The sequence below is a fragment of the Malaclemys terrapin genome, chromosome 1 (assembly GCF_027887155.1).
Source record: "Malaclemys terrapin pileata isolate rMalTer1 chromosome 1, rMalTer1.hap1, whole genome shotgun sequence".
Classification (NCBI taxonomy): Eukaryota; Metazoa; Chordata; order Testudines; family Emydidae; genus Malaclemys; species Malaclemys terrapin.
The window spans coordinates 259,050,195-259,064,949 of NC_071505.1; the positions used below are offsets into that span (position 1 = coordinate 259,050,195).

The 14,755-nt window shown below is 39.4% G+C and overlaps 1 protein-coding gene across 11 annotated transcripts in view; it reads left to right on the plus strand.

The window, feature by feature from the left end:
• GPC5 (glypican 5) overlaps positions 1–14,755 on the plus strand; it is a 1,011,494-nt gene that overhangs the window by 172,182 nt on the left and 824,557 nt on the right. For all 11 annotated transcript variants that reach the window (XM_054011983.1, XM_054011992.1, XM_054012059.1 and 8 more), the window contains one exon: positions 21–715. In XM_054011983.1, coding sequence (XP_053867958.1) covers positions 21–715 — 695 coding nt within the window. The remainder of the gene's footprint in view (positions 1–20; positions 716–14,755) is intronic.

The following is a 14,755-nucleotide window of genomic DNA, read 5'->3' on the forward strand; positions in this document are numbered from 1 at the left end:
TTACCTCTTTTTTATTACAGAAACCTTTGAAATGCTAATGAGACAGGCTGAGAATTACACAAGCATGCTTTTCTGCAACACATACAGAAACATGGCTGTCGAGGCTGCTACTGCTGTTCAAGAGTTTTTTACAGATGTGGGACTCTTTGTATTTGGCATAGACATTAGTACAGAAGAACTGGTGAACAGATTTTTTGACACCCTGTTCCCACTAGTCTATAATCATCTGATTAATCCTGGTCTAACTGACATTTCACTGGAATATTCAGAATGCATTCGAATGTCACAAAGAGATATCAGTCCTTTTGGTAATGTTCCAAAAATAGTCATGGGACAAATGGGGAGATCATTGTTATCCAGTCGTACTTTCTTGCAGGCCCTCAATTTAGGGATTGAAGTGATCAATACAACAGATCATTTGCAGTTCTCTAAAGACTGTAGCAGAGCCTTACTACGAATGCAATATTGCCCCCACTGCCAAGGAATGACTTTAAGTAAGCCATGTATGGGGTACTGCCTGAATGTAATTAGAGGCTGCTTAGCTAACATGGCAGAAATTGACCTTCACTGGCGGAGATATATTCAGTCATTGGAAGAGTTATCCAGTGCAATGCATGGGACATATGACATTGAGCATGTACTTCTGAACTTTCACTCAATTGTTAATGATGCTCTGACACAAGCTAGTATCAATGGACCAAAAGTAACTGAACAGGTAAGCACCTACCTATTTTCTATCTTCCATGCTTATTGGAAACACAGCACATGGAAACTAACTTAGAAAATTGATGAATATTTGATCATTGTTATACCAATTAACACAATGTTTGTGTCCAAAAAGGGCTTCATACAGCAAAACAGTTGTACAAAATTGTCAGTTTTTTCTTTAGTTATTCACATGACTTGCTATTTTCTCAAATACTGTATTCACAACCATAACAGAAAGAGGAGTCACCATTTTTTTAGCATTTGCAGATTTTTTTTTTCAGGGTGAAAAGCTAGTTTTCCAGTTGTGGAATGAACTTGTAATGTTTACCAGAACCATCTAAACAGTTGAAGTGATAATGAAAAATGTTTCACACTTATGAAACCACAACCTGATTTTTTGTAATCAGTTGTGTGAGAATTTATTTGCACAAATCAGTAGAAAACTCTATTTTACTTCTAGCTTTTTGTCATTTTGTCCATTTAGCCGTCACACTTTTCAGGGCATTCGCTGAATGGCCTTTATTGAGAATTCTACAACTGTTGAATAAACAAGAAAATCCTGAGTTCTGTTGAGTAAGAGTGAGTGCTGGAAAGGGTAATTAAGTTTGGTGTTTTAAAATACTAATAAGCAAAAACTAAATTGCACGGTGAAAGCTAATTCCAGAGACTTTCTGCTTTTGTGAAAAATGCTAGGGATTAGGCAAATGCGTGCCAGATTTGGTTCATAATATTAAATGAACTGCCGGACTGGTGAAGGTGTTTATTACTCTATCACATACATTGTAACAGGTTTGGAAATCTCATGGACTTTATACCATGATCGAAGCCCCTTATTTTCATGAACTAGAAATATAAGATCTGATGTCTAATATATATCTAACTATAAAGATGACAAGTAATAAACATCCCTTCCCTTTAGATGCCAATGGTTTGTCTTCAACATCTATGGCCATAGGTAGATTTATTTGAATATTTTATTAGCATCAATGGAGTGTACATTTCATTTGGAACGAATAGCACATCCTTCCTTGGGGACATTTCAGGGAAGAGTAACTTGCATGAGAAGCTAACTTAGCTATGAACACATGAAAAGTGCAGAGTTTTTTTTTAATACCAGGGCATTAGTTAAAGCTAATGTAGCTGCAAATGAATGAGGCATATCTATGCCAACAAATGTTAACTCTTACTCTGTTATGCTTATTCCATAGTATGTTTCACCTATAACTTCCATGGGTGCTGCCATCATAGTCTGCTCAACTACCATGGTGATGTGGGTAGCATAAGAACCTAGAATAGAAAGATGGGGTTTTTTTTAGAGGATGTACAGATCAATTTTTGGTTGGATGTGACTGTGATATGGTGTGGTGTCACCTCAGGTGCCAGTAATAATGCTAGGACTATCACAAACTCCCTCTCACTTGGTTTACCTGCTGCTGAACTGGCCTCTGTCCACAACAGAGCCTTATCTAATAGACTAGTGCCTGGTTCTCCTGCTCACTTCCATGGAATAGAGGGGAAAATAATGGGCTGACACATCTAAAGAGGGGGAAATAGTGGGCTGTTGCCATTGGCTGCAGGTTGCTGTGCCCTAACTATTGGGCTGTCATTCCCAGATGCCACTGTAGGTATGTTAGTACTACAAAGGGAAACTTTATGGGAAGTTGAGGCTATTCAGAGTCCTTGGAAGAGTTGACTTACAAACCTGGCCCCTACCAGGCAGTATAGAAGGAACACAGATAATATGGGCAGTTGAATTAGTCCCTGAAGTACAACTGGATGAAATATTACTTTGAAAGTGGTAGCTGGAAAGTGGCTGCCCACAGGGTAACTGTGGGCAGCCACTGACTTCATCTCAGAAATCTACACGTGTTCTAGCTACCACTTTCAAAGTTATATTTCATCCAGTTGTACTTCAGGGACTAATTCAACTGGCCATATTATTAATTAATAATATGTACATCCAGTTGTACTTCAGGGACTAATTCAACTGGCCATATTATTAATTAATAATATTATTTATTTATTAATAATTATTAATTAATAATATGGCCAGTTGAGTTAGTCCCTGAAGTACAACTGGATGAAATATAACTTTGAAAGTGGTAGCTAGAACACGTGTAGATTTCTGAGATGAGGTCAGTGGCTGCCCACAGTTACCCTAGAGCTATCTTCATGATTCCCATCCGGCTCTTTCTGAAGTTAGACCCCTGACTGGTGTCAGGCTCCTTCATTTTGGAAGGAAGTGGCTCTCAACAGCTTTGGTCAAAATGAGTCATTGGACATCGTCGAGAGGGGGTTCTCTATTGAGCTGTGGGAACAACTTTGTCCCATTCCTAATCTCAAACGGCCCATGGAGATGATAGGACATAAATGAAATTATCTATCACCTACTTCAGATCTTAGCCATACAGTCTGTTCCCCATCCTATATCTAGCCTCAGAGACTTGGGAACAGACAGAGCAGAGTCCTATCTGAATAGATTCCTGAAAGAGGTTTATCTTCACACTCTCATTTTATTATTGCACAGACAATTCCTCTATTTTTCTCCCCCACTCCTCCCAACTCCAGTCATTACTGTTACCCAGACATATTCTCACTTACCTGAATTAATTTGGTGGTTCTTCACCTTTTCCACTGCTCCCCAGGACCATACCAAAGATAGGAAGGTGAGAGTTACAGCAATATTGATGCCATTCTGGCTGAAGAGTCTCTGGCTCTAACCTACCATTGAACCTTTCAGTGTGTCTGTCTCTCAGAAATAGGTCTGCAATTGCAAAAAGTCAGTTTTCCATCCAGCACCAGACTGGTTGAAAATGGATACTTAGATGAAGTGATTACCCTTTGCATAGACCTTAAGAAGTGAACAAATATACCATGAACTTTGCACCAGCCAGCAGAATAACTATCATGTTAAACAAGTTAAACACAGCCTTAAGTTCCTTTTCTTAATGTGTATGTGTATGCACAAGAGTTCAAACAAAATAATAAATATCATATATAAAATAAAAGGAAGTTTTAAATAAATTCCAGCATGAACTGTTTTCTTAGAGCAACAACCTTTACTCTAGTCCGACAAGCTCATAGAACACAACCTTGAAATCTCATTCTGCTCCTTACAATATTACCCAGATTGAACCACTGCAGGAGGTGTCATTATTTTTCCTATCCATTAAAGCAGACTTCCTTATAGCTACTGTCTCCTGTCAGATGAAATTTTCATTTTCATTTTACTGATTAAGTCAGACAAGTTGTCCTCAAAGCTGTCATAGCATTCACTCCCAAAATAAATTAAAGGCGTACTCTTCATTCTATTAAACATCAAACTCCAATCCTTAGGAGCAATGACAGTCTCAGGGCAGAGAAGTAATGCATTGAGATCTGATAGGTGGCCACCTGGTCATGAATATATACATTCATCAAATTATACATATTGGTTATCCAGTCTTTAGCCAGTGTCTCTTTTATTAGCAGAAGACTTTTTCACTCCTAAGTGCCCACAAGAAGGACGATATATACTGTATAATATTGTCCGTTGACTTGAGCTGTTAGCCAATAGTTATTGATAAGTTGTTTTCTTAAGGAGAAGAAATTAATTGAGTCAGGAATTTAATTGGTGCCATCCTGTTTGTTACACACAAAGTCCTGTTTCCCTGAACACAGTAGGAACAAACAACAGGAGGCAGTTTTGTTGCTCTCAATTTTCAAGCCTGCCTTTCCAGTCAGTCCTTTGTGTAAATGAAACTCTTTATTGACTTCCTTCTGGGGCCACACTCACATTGCTTATCTGGCTTTCTGTTGGCTTTTCTGTTTGCTTTCTACTTCTGATACATACAGACACACACAGCCCCACCAATCAATGCCCTAGACTCTTCATTTTCAGTCAGTCCCAGGGAACTCCTCTTATTCTGTCGGAGTTAGTTATTGCTCAGGCTTTCCAATCTGATCCAATGCCTTGGGCAGTGGATTCTGTTGTATCAGCTATCTTACTCCATAAAGGACTTAATTGCTTCTTCCATTTAGCCTGAATGAAAGTTGGTAAGCATGCACATTGACTTCAGTGCAGTCAGTGGTCTGTAGGGATCAAAGGGATCAAAGACACACTTGTGAGCAGCCACAAATACCCTCCAGCACAACAATAATATTTTGGATGTCCAAAAGTCCTCCTTCCCACCGCTGTGAAAATCCCATTATAATGGATCTGTGTACCTGAGCACAGTGAAGAATAGGATAAGGTATCTGTGCTTAACTAAAAATGTCTTTACTTCAACTAATAAGCTCCAGAGATCTGGCCCACATTGAAGACAAATATGTAATCAAGAATAGAGATGGAAATGCACATCCGAATATTTGAGTTTCTTTCATTATGGGGAATGAATGCTCAGCACAAGGATGTGCTTTTTTCTCAGGATATTATTTTAACACAATCTATAATTTAGGAAAGTACAATTGAATTAATCTCACTGTGGAACTTGTCTCAGTTGGAGAGAACTTCAGCAGGTGGGACATGCCCCTGTTGTCAGTGACTGATACAATTGGCTTTACCCCCAAACTCCAAGCACTCTGAAGTACACATTGTAATGGATCTGTGGCACTTATTACTTGTATAAAGGACATTCTCAGGTAATCACAGATGAATTTTCTTAATCAGATGTCAGTTCCGACATGAGTTTTCTAATACAGTGTGTTGGCATGGTTCCCTTATGGTAAACACAATTACCATTAAATTTTCTCTGGTGACTCTTTAATTCACCCAATAGTGCCTAACAACTCTAAAAAGGAGTCATTACTATCTATTGCAGTATTGCCAACGCTCACACTTGTATCACAAGTCTCACTGTATTAAGTATTCTTGTGAAAGCCCCAGCTCTTGGACACAAATGAGTATACAAGAATATCAGCTATCATGTAAAATAAATAAATACACCTCTACTCCGATATAACGCTGTCCTCGGGAGCCAAAAAATCTTACCGCGTTATAGGTGAAACCGCGTTATATTGAACTTGCTTTGATCAACCGGAGCACTCAGCCCCGCCCCCCCGGAGTGCTGCTTTACCGTGTTATATCCAAATTCATGTTATATCGGGTCGCGTTATATCGGGATAGAAGTGTAAAAGTAAGGCCAGGTCTATACTACAGACTTATATTGGTATAACTACGTCGCTCTGGGGGTTGAAAAATCCCTTGAGTGACATACCTATACCAACCTAACCCCTGGTGAAGACAATGCTAGGTCAGTGGGAGAGTTCCTGTTGACATAGCTACCACCTCTCGCAGAGGTGGATTAATTAAGCTGACGGGAGAAGCTCTCTCAGTGTAGGAATGTCTTCACTTAAGTGCTACAGTGGTGCAGCTGTGCCGATGCAGTGTTTTGAAGCATAGATCTGCCCTAAGATTCTAGCCCTCAGTGTTGCGAAGAAAAGCTTGTACATGTGATTGGAGTGTAAACATAAAGGCTCAAAAAATAAGACCTATAAAATTCAATCAATTTTTATATTTTAAAATTTCATATTTTTTTGTTGTTCCGAGTCTAGTTTTTGAATGCCTGGTACTGACAGTACTGCTGCTGTATTGAGGCCTTCTCAGTTAGGATCAGTTCAAAAACCTAAAATACAGTGGGAGTCTTTCCATTCACTTCTTTGGGCTTTGGATGAGGTCTTGACTCTAATGCAGATCAGGGCAATAACCTGGCACAAATAGTCTCTCAAGGTTATAGTTTGCAGTTTTTTTGGTCTTTAACACAATAGACTATGATTCTTTGAGATATAATGGTCTAGTAAATTAGTGTAGCTTTTGTAAATGTGTTTTATGTCTGTGGGTTAAATGGTCCAGGCAATTTTTGCTTAGAAATAGTTAATTCAGATAGGCAATAAATGTTTCTCCACGTAAAATAATTAATTGGGTTTTAGAGAGAAGGGGTCCTGAATCCTTTGAAAATTGGCTCATTAATATTAATTTACCAGAGTGACTCATGAACTGTTCATCACACTTTGATAAGCAGTTCATGCATCAGTGGTTCTAACAAATTCAGCATAAACGATTGTGAGTCAGCAAATAATGACTGTCTCATGCACTCAAAGCAATCTCTGCAGAGTTAGAACGGAGTCTCTTTAGCAGTAACTGTTTGTGCTTTTAAGAAGTAAGGAGAAAAACAAATGTGAAAGGTGAAATTTGGAAATGTTTTATTATATGTATATGCTGTACACAAATTGTAATATAGATTCCACTTTGTGCTCTGAGTATAATGGTAAATATATATATGTGTGTGCGTGCGTGTGTGTACATGCATATGCGTATATATGAACCTACGTTGTTTTTCTAATATTCATATGTATTTTATATACATATATGAATGTATATTCAGACGCTAACATATTATATGTGGTACACGTTGCAATGCCTACTGTTAAGGTTCTCCCTCATAAGACCCTGTTTTCAATAGCTTATAACTTTGCCAAATTGCAATCAGATGGGCTGAAATTTTCCATGTTGGGTGTCTACCTCTGGCTAACTTTTGTTTGAAAGATCATCTAAAACAGTTCAGCCATTTCCAAGAATGAGCTTAGGGGAAAATATTTTTTCCCATGTTTTGTCCCACCTCTCAAACCATTTTGTTGAGAAGCTCTAGTGCTTCCATGCTTTGGAGCAATGGCTCGAAATTTGTCAGGAGAATTGCTTTGGTGACATGGTGTGTCCCTGTGAAAAATTACACTGCTCTACAGCCAAAATGCTTCTGAAATAAATGTAGTCAAACTTTACTAATTCTGGGTCACTGAGAACGAAAATGATGCTTAAAATTGTTGACTGGCTCTAGTTTTCAAGATATGCTATTGGGTCAGTATATACGACCCTTGACTTGAGAATGGCAGAGGATAAGTGAGTTATAAAGGGAAGGGATCTCAATTTAAACCAGAAATGACTAAAATACATCTTTGACTGGATCTATGAATAAATCTATGACTGGGTTTGGACAGTACTTGCTCTTTAGGCAAAATAATGAATGATGCAATCTGAAGCTGGTATTGTGTCATACATGATATGAATTGCATCATGTTATTCCTAGAAGTCATGGATGATGCAATCATAACGAAGCTTACATCACTCTGCTGAACAAATTGCCCTATATCAGCTCTAGAAATCATACAGTGTTATGCTCTCTTATTTGTCAGTGTTTGATTTTGCAAAGGGACACATTTCTGTTTAGCCAAAGTAAGCAGAGATGCCTCGTACTTGTGTGAACAGTGCAGATAACTTCTGCTATGTTTGTGCTGAAGTGACTTTTGCATCACGAAAGCGCAGGTAACCACTATGGTTAAGAAAGCCTATCACCTTTATTTTGGCTGCAAAATTGGAGATCAGAACAAGAGGTGGGCCCCACACATATGCTGCAACACTTGTGCAACAAATCTTCGCCAGTGGTGGAAAAGGAAATCTATGCCTTTTGCAGTGCCAATGATTTGGAGAGAGCTAACAGATCATACCAGCAATTGTTACTTCTGCATGGTGCCTCCAGTTGGGAAAGGTGTGTCAAAGAAGAAAAAGTGGATTGTGCATTATCCAAACATTCCATCAGCTATACGCCCAGTACCCCACGGAGAAGGACTGCCGGTTCCTGATGCACCAGAATCATTCTCACTTGAGTCAGACGAGGAAGAGGAAGAGGATGAAACTTCTGGTCCTGAACCATCAATGTCACAGGACCCACATTTTCTCCCATCCTTCTCCTCTGAACCACACCTCATAACACAAGGTGAACTGAATGACCTTGTCGGGGATTTGGAACTACCCAAGAGTAAGGCAGAGCTGTTGGGCTCCAGACTACAGCAGTGGAATCTCCTGGCAGGTGATGTTAGGGTTTCCATGTTCCGTGACCGTCAAAAGGATCTCGTCCCATTCTTCTTCATGGAAGGTGATCTTGTAGCCTGCAACAACATCGATGGTGTGATGGCAGCCCTTAACATCATTCACGACCCAGATGAGTGGAGACTGTTCATCGATTCATCGAAGATGAGTCTTAAAGCTGTTTTACTGCATAATGGCAATGTTTTGCCATCAATTCCAATTGGTCATGCAGTCCATATGAAGGAAACCTATGACAACATGAAACAACTTTTGAGGTGCATAAACTATGACCAACATCAGTGGCAGCTTTGTGGCAATTTGAAGGTTGTTGCTCTCTTGCTTGGTCTGCAGAGTGGATACACAAAGTACTGCTGTTTTCTCTGCGAATGGGATAGTCGTGCAAGAGATTCCCACTACATCAAGAAAGATTGGCCACTCCGACAGTCATTGGAGCCTGGGAGGAAAAGTGTTCAGCATCCACCACTTGTTGAATCAAGGAAGATTTTGTTACCACCCTTACACATCAAGCTGGGTCTGATGAAGAACTTTGTCAAGGCCATTGACAAAACACAAGCAGCTTTCAAGTACCTCCATGGAAAATTTCCAAGGTTAAGTGAAGCTAAGATAAAGAAGGTGTCTTAGTTGGTCCTCAGCTTCGTGAACTTCTTCAAGATGATGCATTTGACCATGCACTGCGTGGCAAGGAAAAGACAGCATGGAAAGCCTTCCAGTTAGTGGCAATAAATTTTCTCGGAAACAACAAGGCAGATAACTACAGGTTGTTGGTGGAAAACCTCCTCAAGGCATACAAAAGTCTTGGTTGCAACATGTCACTAAAGATACATTTTTTGCACTCTCATCTAGATTTTTTTCCACCGAACTACGGAGCAGTGAGCGATGAGGACAGCGAGCGATTTCACTGGGACATTGCAACAATGGAGAAACGCTATCAGGGCAAATGGAGCCCATCAATGCTTGCAGACTATTGCTGGACAGTGACAAGAGATGCTCCATTTAATGAATACAAGAGACAAGCCAAGAAGCGCCGAGTAGACACTGAATAGGACTAAACTATGTACATAATAATTTTTTGCCTTTTGTTTCATAATAAATTTTATTTATATAACCCTTTTGCTGATTTTTAAAGTGTTACATAAACAGGACAGATGAAATATTATCATGTAAAGCAACCATAAACACATGAAAAGACCTAGGTTTACAATTTATGATTAAAACTCTATCTACACAATATACATAGACATAAAATGTAAAAACTTAAATATCTTAGAAACAGTAGCCAATCAGTTGTTTTAATTGTCATATTTGAATTCAGCACATCAAAATACATAATAAATAACACATTTTATCTCTGAAGCAGACGACTTCTCAAAAATTGTAGACCAGTGTTACCCTATCTTGGCCAGGTTATAAACTTTTGAAAAATCTCACTTTGCACATATTCAGAGACTTGCTAGGGTTTGGCAGCTATACACTTTGAAGATTCCATCTGCACTGAGCATTCTGTGTCCCCCACAGTTCCTATACATAACCAAACTGCACATGCAACATCCTCACACAGTGACTGACCATGCCCCAGCCCAGAGGTGCAGGGGCTGACTAGCATTCTCCCTGTCATTGCTACTATTAGCGTCCAGGTCTGCTGTGCCACTGCCTACCAAAACAGAGAGCAGGAAGAATGTCTCTTTAAATTTGCCCTGCTGGTACCCAGGTAGCATGGAGGGGAAGGGGTGAAAAATCTGAGTCAAATGCAAAGGGTTAAGAAATGATGCAGTGCACCAGGAGAGGGGTTAGGAGCCGGAGCTGGCAGGAGTGGGGTAGGACAGGATGGGCAGAAAAGGAGGGGTGGGGGGGTGTCAGATGATGCAAGAGGGGCAGGACTAGGAAAGAGAGGGACAGGAGCCAGGGGTGGGAAAGGGAAGAAGCAGTGGAATGTGGAGGATAGAAGTGGTAGGGAAACATGGACAGAAGCTGGAGGGAGAGGAGGTCAGGGCAGGTGATAAGCTATGATGTGGGGACAGGGGCAGAAATTGGATGGGGGGGGAATAGTAACAAGGGAATGGACAAGGGGAGGATGTGGTGGAAAGAAACAGAAGGGCAGGAAGAAGCCTAGAATTGAAAATATTATTCCTGAGTCTCAACATTCCTTTGCTGTCGAGCATTATATAGTATCAGAGGGGTAGCCGTGTTAGTCTGGATCTGTAAAAAGCAATAGAGAGTCCTGTGGCATCTTTAAGACTAACAGATGTATTGGAGCATAAGCTTTCACAGGTGAATGCCCACTTTGTCAGATGCATGTAATGGAAATTTCCAGGGGCAGGTATAAATATGCTGGCAAGAATCAGTATGGAGATAACGACGTTAGTTCAATCAGGGAGGGTGAGTCCTCTGCTAGCAGTTGAGGTGTGAACACCAAGGGAGGAGAAGCCTCCCTGATTGAACTAACGTCGTTATCTCCAGACTGATTCTTTCCAGCATATTTATACCTGCCCCTGGAAATTTCCATTACATGCATCTGACGAAGAGGGCATTCACCCACGAAAGCTTATGCTCCAATACATCTGTTAGTTTTAAAGGTGCCACAGGACTCTCTGTTGAGCATTATATAGAATTGTATATGTTCAAAACACAGTTTCCATGAGCTCAGCTGCAGTTTTGAGCGCTCAACAATTCTGCAAATCAGACCTGAATGTCTCAAGTTGGGTAACCAGAAAATGAGGATCACACTGTGGCCATCTGTGAAAATTTTGGTTTATGTGACTTGCCCAGAATATCGCAGGAACTCTGTGGCAGAGATAGTGACAGAAAGCAATTAAGATATTATGATGACAGAACAATATTAAAGTGTATGAGGAAATTAATAATTCAGTCTTCGGAGCAGGGTTTGGATGGTGCTCATTCAGTGAACAACCATCCATTCTGTGCACTGAGTGAAGTAGGAATCCTATGAAAAGAACACTATGTGATCATGTAATCAAAGACTGTATCATAATGTGCATACACAAGGGAGCCGAATTAAGGTTTTATGGGCAACCTTCATTTCCTACTTTTTAAGTGCCTCACTTTGCAACCTTAATGATACTCTTTAATGTAGTTATTTTGTGTAATAAGAGTAAGAGTATAGTAATATGAGGTGGAATTTTCAAAAACAGTCAACTTTGGTCTAAATCTTTTCCAACTCCCTTTAACTTCAATGGTATTAAAGTTAGTCCAACACTGAATGCTTTTGAAAATCCCATCCATATTTTCTGAGAAATTCTTAAGCATCTTAACAGTGGCAAGAGTTCTAACGAATAAAATATTTGCTTAGAGCTGCAAGAAGATTTAAGTTCTCTTAACTAGTCTCAATCTGTGGATTTACAATTTATGTGAACATTTGTTTTTACTGTCATTGATATTAAAAAGCTTCCTTGTGTCATTAAATGTTAGCAGAAAGGATGAGTTAATGGGCAATACAAGAATTTTATTTCTTTATTGATCATTATTATCCAAGATGACTAGCTATAAAACACATAGTTTGGATTGCTATAACACATTTGCACATAAAATTTAATATTTCATTGATGAGCCACAAAGTGTATAGCATGTTCACGTGCAGTTAGGTTATAAATGGAAGATTTTCATTCTTGGTTCCCTCTGTCACTTGTCAGTCTTATGTAGATATTTTTTATCAGGTCCTTTCTAGCCTAAATTTATACAACCTTATGGGCCATGCACACCCCAGAAGGCCAAATATAGTAGAAATGCACTGACTCAGCCAACTCAGGCGATAATTTATCAACATGTTCAGGAGTTGGGAAGATCCTCTGAGAGAGGTGGGAAGAACTCATTTTTATGAGTCCAAATGGTATTTATGCCAGCAAGGTGGGATGGAATTGGAGCCTCTGCTCTTGGGAAGGAGCAGATTTGAATGTGAAGAAAAGGCCAATATTAGCATTAGGCTTTGTAGATCCATATGTATCTAATAGTATGTATGGTTTTTAGCAAATTACTGATTTTAGGTGCCCAACCTGAGACACTTTAAAGGGATCTTATTTGTCCAAGTGTTGCACATCCTCCTTTGGAAATCAGGCCCCTTTAAAGTATCTGAAACTGAGCACCTAGAAATGGAGTAATCCAAAATGATTAGTTATTTCTGGAAAATCTTGGCTTAAGTCATCTTTTTGTCTCTCATAGCCTACAAAATGGCCATAATTCCGTGGCACCAGAAAGTACACATAATATTACACACAAGATAATCACTTGAATAGCAGGAGAAGTTAGTGGCAGATTCAGTGGTTTGTTAGCAAATGGCCTGATAAATAACCAAAGAAATCAAATAGTTCACTATAAAATATTTTTTTCTAAGGGGGGAAAATCAAAATTGTACTCCCGCATGTATATCTATAATATCTACCCTCTCATGGTTGGTAGTGAAATAGAGTAGAAAGTTCATAGAAGAAATGGATCATTGCTGAGATTCAGTGTGGGGCAAGCAATTTCACTGATATGGCATCAAAAGGGATGCTTTTGTACCAGCTCTTTCTGACATGCTTCTCCATAGAATCCATGCTAGGTTCTCTGCAGATTCTAATGGTGCACTTGCGAAGATTGACCTTCTTTTGAAACCAGGCTGAGTATTTTACCTAGTAAGAGTCAAGCAGGACCTTTTCCTTTGTAAATAGTTCCCCTTTTCCTTATCTGCAATGGTTCCTCCTGCAATGGGTTTGGTGCAGTGCCACAAATATGGCAGGAATTGATCAAATCAGAAAAAGAATGAAGGTAGATAGTTAAACTACTAGATGGTTTGAATGAGGATTACAGCCAATGAACAAAACCTACTAGTCAGCAAAGTCAAAAATGGCTTTCTCAGAAATCACAAACCCCTCTGTTAATCTATTTCATTTTAAATATCCTCCACTCTTTTATAGAATCATAGACTGGCAGGGACCTCAAGAGGTCATCTAGTCCAGTCCCCTGCACTCATGGCAGGACTAAGTATTATCCAGACCATACCTGACAGGTGTTTGTCTAACCTGCTCTTAAAAATCTCCATTGATAGAGATTCCACAACCTCCCTAGGCAATTTATTCCAGTGTTTAACCATCATGACAGTTAGGAAGTTTTTCCTAATGTTCAACCTAAACTGCCCTTGCTGCAATTTAAGCCCATTGCTTCTTGTCCTATCCTCAGAGGTTAAGAAAAACAATTTTTCTCCCTCCACCTTGTAAATCTTCTATGTACTTGATAACAGTCCCCTCTCAGTCTTCTCTTTTCCAGACCAAACAAACCCATTTTTTTTCAACCTTCCCTCATACATCATGTTTTCTAGACCTTTAATCATTTTTGTTGCTGTTCTCTGGACTTTCTCCAATTCTTCCACATCTTTCCTAGAATTTGGCACCCAGAACTGGACACAATACTCCAGTTGAGGCCTAATCAGTGTGGAATAGAGTGGAAGAACATGAGAATGTCTTGCTTACCACGCTCCTGCTAATACATCCCAGAATGATGTTTGCTTTTTTTGCAACAGTGTTACACTGTTGACTCATATTTAGCTTGTGGTCTACTATGACCCCCAGATCCCTTTCCACAAAAAGATTGTCTGTTCCTAGGCAGTCATTTCCCATTTTGTATGTATGCAACTGATTGTTCCTTCCTAAGTGGAATACTTTCTGGTGGTGATAACTCAAATTAGTCTCTGGAGAAAAAGCTTTTGACAGACTGGAATAACCTTTCCATTTTGTAACACTGGAGAAACAGAATATAGAAGCAAAGGGATAGGAGTTAAAATGAATGGCTGAATTTGGCTTGCTCCATGCGAAATTCAAAAGCACTTGAAATTGACACCTGGAAAGATGCCTTATTTTATTAAGCAAGCCCATTGTTTTTCATAGATATTGTAGGGTTTGTGTGCACTAAACAAATTAATGATGATAGACATACACAAAAAGCTTCAGTCAAAACTGTAATATCTTATTGGAATCTCTGGTCTGTCAACAATTATAAATTTCAAAGCTGTCCCTCCCCCACCTCCCCTTTTGTCTCTGATTTTTTTTTTTTAATAAGTGGGAATATAGCAGTGGAACCTTGTAAGAGGGTTGTGTTGTACAAATTCCACTGACATGTTTAAAGTTAGGCAAGTACTTAAGTACATTGCTGAAAGGAGACTAAATTAATAGGGGTAGGAGGAGAGAATCACAGCTCTCA